Consider the following 7,373-nt stretch of genomic DNA (forward strand, 5'->3'; position numbering starts at 1 on the left):
TGTTTTATGTCACTATGCGTATATTTATTTTATTATTGCGCATAGAGTTCTAGCTACTGTTTACTTTTTAGTGGTATGCAAGTGCCACTACCCAGCTAACAATAATTAACTTCCACCTTCTTCTTCCGTTGAGACAATTCGCACACTTACTCAATGCGCGCGTTTACCCCGAATTACTCTAGTATGTAAAAATTTTAATAGTTTGAAAATTATGAGCATAAAATAAAATTACATATTTAATAAAAATTAAGATCCCAACAATATTAAATATATCCATAGAAAGAAAAGAGTGTAAAAATAAGTCAAAATCTATTAGAATATCTAGATTATATTTAAGAGAAACAATGCTGGCGAAACTTACAAAGAAAGGAAGCAGACCTTCAGCTCGATCATGTGTTAGCGCCTCCAGTAGAGCATCTCCTCTCATACTTAACTCATTATCAGATTCAATATATCGCATTCGAACTAGTCCTATAAGTCCAGCTTTTTCCACACTAGAATGTGCCTGTATTAAATGAATAAAAATAATAATACAAAATAATTCATAATGAACTAAATAATAAATTACTATTAATTATTTTTTAGAGATGTTAATTCAAAGATGTACCACAAATTTCGAAAATCAGATTCTGAAATTATTTTATTATTTTTTAAAAAGTTCCTCGGAATCTAACATCTCTTAAAATTCTAATACACCAATCATATTCATAACTCGCGCAAATTTATTTTTTGATTAACTTTATTTTGAAATTACAAAATCAAACTTTTAATTATTTAAGCTTTATATTTATTTATCAAGATGTCTACAATGAAGTATTTCGATATTTCAGGAAAAACTTATTCCAATGCGAATAGTAAGTACACATTTCTGTCCATTCGTGTAATGCATCTAAGTGCATTTTATAAAACTCTCAAAGGAATGCTAAAAGCTTGAAATTTTCATTCGCCGCAATATGCAGTATTTAACGTTCTCGCTCCTATTAGCATTTATTATTATTATTATTTCTGCTCGCTACTTTCGCGATTGCTCCCAGTGGTCGCACACATACACATACCTACCGTGCTTTCAAATAAAACATCATGAGAATTTGCACTCCTACTTGATCGTCTAGATACATTTCTAAGCTTCTTACTCTCAACAGAAAGATAATGGCTACGAACCTGATCCGAGCAGTACGCAACTAGTCGCGAATTGATCTCCGTCGCCAAACGGTCAGGCTCGTTCTCCTGCACGGCTCTAATAGCTCTGGTTCTGGCTGCGAGCAGACACACCAGCGTGGCTTCTGACGCTGTTGTTTGTATGACGCCGCCGCCGCCGGAGCCGCCCGGTCGATGCAGGAAATCTTCGGGTAAACCGATCATTTTGCCTAACCAATTCATAACGATCGTTTCTAACTCGGTACACGCTGGACTGGAAGCCTACAGAAACGATCATGTAAAGATTGTAAAGCTTAAAATCACATCTTATCTAGTCAATTCGATGACTCAGAGATTGAAAAATAAAAATTTAATATTAATTTTTACGTAATTCTATTTTATTTAATTTTATTATTAAATTATAAAAATTCATTTATATATTATACATTATATAAGATAAATTTTAAATTAAAAAATATATATTGTACTAATTATAATGCACGTATACTTATTATAAATTATAAAAAGATACTGATAGATAAAGATGTTTCATTTTAATTAAAATTTTTAATCGAAAACCCATAATTAATTTAAAACGTGTAAATTGACGACAATTGTCAAATTATTTGCGAAAGATATTATTCAATATTAAACACGTTCCAAAAACATCAAATACCGTTGAAAATAAATGCGTAAAATTGCGCTTACCCACGTGAATCCCAAGCAGTTTACTGCGTCAGCCAGCATGTCGCCCAGTAGACTGGCAGGTGAATTCAGGGCCGGAAAGTAGGCGTGCATGTGCGGACTCTGCCAATGCGTCACACCCGGCATGATGCATTTCTCAACGTCGGCGAATATATCCTCCCAGGGCTCGCCGTCCACCGGGGCCGACGCCGGCAGGACATTTCTCAAGTATCCCGGCGAGACCGCGGGATATACTCGTCGGGAACGGATGTCTCCCAGATAATCGGCGATATAATCCACCATTTCCTTCCCTGTGCAATTTTCGAATATTTATGATTATTCTAGACCATTGTGTCCAACGAGGATGCTACTGTAAGATCCACCCACTTACAAATTGTGCATCTCAATTTACAAATTCTGATTAATTATTTAAATACTGACAAAATAGCAGTTTTAAAAAATTAGCTGATATATGTATAGAATGTTACGTGTATAATCAATGTTTACACAAAATAAAATATAGCTTATTACATAATTATATATCACAATAATAGTAAACGTAAACTCGATATTATAACATATTATAATAATTTGTAATAATTATATTAATAACCATGAAATAATTATATTAAAAAAGTTGATAATTAATTTTATAAGGAAAACAAATATTTTAAAGTTATTCAACATTTTTAGGATGTTTTAAATTTATTTAATTAAATCAACGCGCATTTATCGTAAATATCTTATTGTTAAAGAAAATGTTAACAAACGAAGAATTCAAAAAGTGTTGACAAACTAGAATTAAAAGTCGTTTGCGAATCCTCTTCGTTTAAAATTTAACGCATTTGTTACCTGCAACTAAGAGCCATCGAACACAAGAACAAAAGATGCTTTGAGAATCAAGGAGCTATTCTGTACTAGAGAAAAGACGTAATTTTTCAAAGATTAGACTTTCCCTACTTCACGCATGCAGCTTCCTTTATTTGGAAAACGAAATCATTCGTTCTATCACACGATGTTTCTAACATAAAATTGCGTTCTAGCAGATAAGACTATAGATAGTTTTCTAAAAAAATCGTTTGCTCAATAATTGATTTTTTATTAAAGTAGTACATAAACATCCAAAAGGAAGAAAAGCCAATTTGTTTTATTTATTGTTATTGGTAACAATTATGAATAAATAGATACCCCTGTATCGCGATATAAAGCGACAGGCATTGCCAATTCTAATTTATCAAGACGAATAGACAGAATAATCGACTGGGAATAAGATCGCGGAAGAGAAACAAGCTCAAACCAATTCGTAGTTCTAAAGCTGGAGATTTAGATTGTAAACGATGTCGTATTGGAAACAATATCGCACCTATAAAGTCTCTACCAATTCTACCGGTGATCTCTATTTATTGACGTTGTCTCAACGTCCTATAATACAATCATTGTCTTGAAATTGCTTGATTTCCTCATCGCGGCGTGTCGCGATTGAAATAAGATTTAGATCAATTGATTGATGTATTGATAATATGTTAAAGATGCATTACATTTATTTTTACAAATGTGTTAATATTTATACATTAAACTATATACATAAAATTGTATTTGTTATACGTCCGGTGGACTTCACCGTTTTTTCTCCGTTTCGTGACCGTATAATAAAATAATCTCTAAGAATAAAGAATAAACAAGATAAATTGATGATCATCAATTGACAAACAAATTAGGACCCATACGACATTTCCGTTATCAGTTTCCTTACGAAACTGTGATCAAACGTGGGAAATTTTTTAACAGGAAAATTAATTTCGAAAGCAACTGTCAGACATTGTCTACATTCTGATTCGAACGCGGTAATCCGCAGCAATAAATTTGATTCTGAAACTTGCCCAAAAATTCCAAATTTTATAGAAAAAAAACTAATAAGTAAGCACTGTCTAAATATATTGAGAAAGTTCAGAGAGTATAGAGAATCGCGACAAGATAAAATTTTTATCAAGGCATAGAGTATTGGAGCTTAAAAAGGACGATAAAAGTGTGCTTTAGTTTTCAACCTCTAAATTTTATCAATTCCTAACCGCTAAACCCGAAGTTAGGCTGAAAATCTGACGTTCAATTGATAGGGGAGGAATCACCGGCGATTAAGAGGCGCAGACGAATAAACATTGATTTTTTCAAATTGACAAATTATAATCTCTCAAAAACTCTAGATGAAACTCAATCAATTAAATAAAAATCATAGTGGTGAGAGTAGAGACTCACCAAAAACAAGACGCGAAACTCAAATCGGTGAACTATCTAAATATCTTTGATTATTTGATCGTTTCGATTTGAAAATTATTTGATCGTTATAACGCGCTTTGAACATCTGATTGTGTGTAAACCTGTTTCTGCAGTACATATTCAGCTTTATAACACTATAATCAATTTTGTATAGATATGCAATGTGATACAAATTTCATCTTATATAGAATAACGCAATAATTGCAAAAACAAGAAATAAAATTTTTTATTTCTTGTCAAAACAAATATCTTTCAGCATAATTTTCTTATTACAAAATTTATTAACATAATATTATAATTACTAAATTATTTGTACATCTATATTATTGACGCAAATAAAAAGTAATTCAATATTAAAATAATTAATTAACGCATAATTTTAATAAAGAAATTTGATATAACATCATAAAAAAATAAAAAACATATTTTGGCGATAGATCGGAATTACAGTTTCGACAAGATGATCTTAGCAGAAGCGAAAAGAATCGCAAGACGCGCATAGAACGGAAAATCGAACTGGTCACGAACAGTAGCGATGATCTAATAGTGATGTCGGCTGGTCTGCATCAGTGTGCCACCAGTGCCTAGTTGGTGAAAATGAGTGCAAAACAATTACACCAACTGGCTCCGACTAATTTTTGAGAACCACTTTATGTATCCAATATGCATCTGTGTGGCATACAGAGTCCAAATGAACACACGGCACTAGCAAGGGACTGTATCATTTGACCAGCCAAACACACAATACCTGAAATGTGCAATCGATGCATCCCAGCCGAAATTGCTATAAAATGACTCACCATTCACCAATGAATAGTTGTAAAATCTAACATATTTATAACATTCTATTTTTATTAAATGACACATTTTTGTAATATATTTATATTATTTGTTATTGTTTATATTGTTATAAACTAAAATTTAAAAAATAATGACAATCTCAAATTTATAAAAAGTAAATATAGATATCTTACATCTATTTACATATTAAAAATAATTTCTGCAAAGTTTTGTTGCAATTCACAGATTAGTTACAAAGATTTAGGACAAATAAATATTTTGTTTATTTACAGAACTAATTTCTGCATCGCAATAAAACTTTACATAAATCATCTTGAATACTAAAAATACTTATATAAAAAAATTGAGAGTTTTGTCATTACTTTACAACACATTTCCTTACCTTTTTTAGAGAAAAAAATATTACTTATTAAAATAACTTTTGGTCTACAAGGTAAACTGTGCTTAAATTTTTTGTAGTATTTTTAAACGTAATTTAGAATAATTTGCAATTTTTTGTTATTTTAAAAATATGTGTAATACATCTTTAATCAAATCTTTTAATTTTAAAATGTTTGTAAAATATTATTATATTAACTTTCATTTTATAAAAAAATCCTACGTAAAACACAAATTTAATGTTATTTTGCGAAGTAAAAATAATCACTGATACGAACCTAAATAATTACAAATCTCCCAAATTTTTTATTATGTTTGTACATATAAATATATTTGCTTACCATGTTTGCGGTATTCCTCTAAATTCATTTTATCTGTAACAAACAATATAAGACTTAATTAGGTTAATTATTAATCATTTAGTTTTTACAGACACATTTTTAATTTTAGATACAAATTTTAAAAGTATTACAAGATTTTTAAAGTCACAAAAAGTGTCTTTTAACATAATATTGCATACAATAATGCTATATTAAAAAATTATCTTCTTTGTTTAAAGAAAATGCTAAAGAAATCTTTTTGTTGCAATTGATTGACATCAGTAATCGAATGGTGAGCAAACAAAAGACTCTACTTCCTGTAAAAACTGCTAAATGTCAGATGTGATGGTTTTTTTATGATACATTGTTTTAGTTTGAAAAAATGGCATGTAATCAAAGTTGCATGACATATACAAAATTTCTATATAATAATAAAAAAAAAATAATAATTTATTCTTTAAATTCTTTGGTATATAATGGTCTAAATAACCTTTATGATGGTCTATCGATCGTACTTTATCAGTAGCATGTGATTCCTTCAATGTCAGTTTGAGTCACGAGAACTATGACACACTGAACTAAACTCGTTACGTGCTCTTCGATTTGACACAAATCGATGTTGCAAGGTTGCAGAAATCAAGAGGCAAAATTATACAAACACTTTCCTAATTACTCGAGAAAGATCAAGACAGAATTTATTAACGAGGTTCTTTCTTACACAGACACCGTCGAAGCGCGATTACAGCACAACGAATGATGTTGACCTAATACAAAAATTCACGATGCGAGTTCGTCGCTAATTTCTACGGATTCATCATCGATCGCGTTGGCGTCACATAAGTCAAGCCTCTTAGTGCAGGCGATTCGTTAAGATTTTCGTTTTACGACACTGAGCACTTTAGTCTCGTTATATTTATAATAATTGCATCTCGGAATGATTAGGTTATTTAGCGAAAAATAATGTTAAATACGCGATGGTAATAAGAATTGGTTCAAAAGATATACATAAACAGTTTCTTTGAGCATATTCCGACACGCATAATAAAATCGAACTTGATAGCGTACAGATATATTAATAATTCTGCATTCAATTATATATTATTATATTATATTTTGTAATATTCAATTACACATTCAAACGCAATTTGACAATATCCTTTTATTACAGTCGAGTCATAGGTGGAATATTAACCTATTTTAATGTGCTGGAAGCGGTAGAATAATTATTTCACAATAAAATAACTTTTTTGACAGAAATTTAAATTAGAAATTTTATATTTTATCGAATAATAAAATTCCTATTAATTATAAATTAAAATAAAAGAAAAATAAAGATTCTCATGGAGAGACGTATGTTCATAACATTGACATTTCGGAAGAGAATTATTTGATCGTTATAAGGCGCTTTGAACATCTGATTGTGTGTAAATCTGTTTTTGCAGTATATATTCAGCTTTATCAAGCGACGCGGTAGCGGCGCGACGCCAAGTATATAAAAGTCGGGTGATGACATGTAATAAATAACGATAATATCTGAGATCTGTTAATGTACAGTAATTATTAATAGAAATCGGTCTAAACTATTGCAATTGTTCAAAATCCATTATTTAACAATTGGGGAACATATCGATAATCCACTTGTTTGGTAATTGTTATTTAACATTAATAAATCGAACGGAACAAGTTATAAGTCTCTCTCGCTATCCATTTGTTTATAATGCGATATCTAACAAATTAACGACGATGTCTGGAATTTGTATATGCGATATTTGTTAGTTA

The 7,373-nt window shown here is 30.4% G+C and overlaps 1 protein-coding gene across 3 annotated transcripts in view; it reads right to left on the bottom strand.

Moving 5' to 3' along the window:
- Positions 1-7,373, bottom strand: part of LOC105450365 (histidine decarboxylase) — a 24,354-nt gene that overhangs the window by 8,252 nt on the left and 8,729 nt on the right. Inside the window, exons 1-5 of one of the 3 annotated variants that reach the window (XM_011690159.1) lie at positions 6,110-6,354; positions 5,616-5,648; positions 1,846-2,132; positions 1,162-1,419; positions 362-505 (exon numbers count right to left, since the gene is read on the bottom strand). In XM_011690159.1, coding sequence (XP_011688461.1) covers positions 362-505; positions 1,162-1,419; positions 1,846-2,132; positions 5,616-5,643 — 717 coding nt within the window. In that variant the 5' untranslated portion in view covers positions 5,644-5,648; positions 6,110-6,354. Of the gene's footprint in view, positions 1-361; positions 506-1,161; positions 1,420-1,845; positions 2,133-5,615; positions 5,649-6,084; positions 6,355-7,373 lie in introns of those variants that run through there. The other 2 variants (XM_011690158.1, XM_011690156.1) reach the window with 2 other exon arrangements.

The sequence above is a fragment of the Wasmannia auropunctata genome, unplaced genomic scaffold (assembly GCF_000956235.1).
Source record: "Wasmannia auropunctata unplaced genomic scaffold, wasmannia.A_1.0 LD336062.1, whole genome shotgun sequence".
Lineage (NCBI taxonomy): Eukaryota > Metazoa > Arthropoda > Insecta > Hymenoptera > Formicidae > Wasmannia > Wasmannia auropunctata.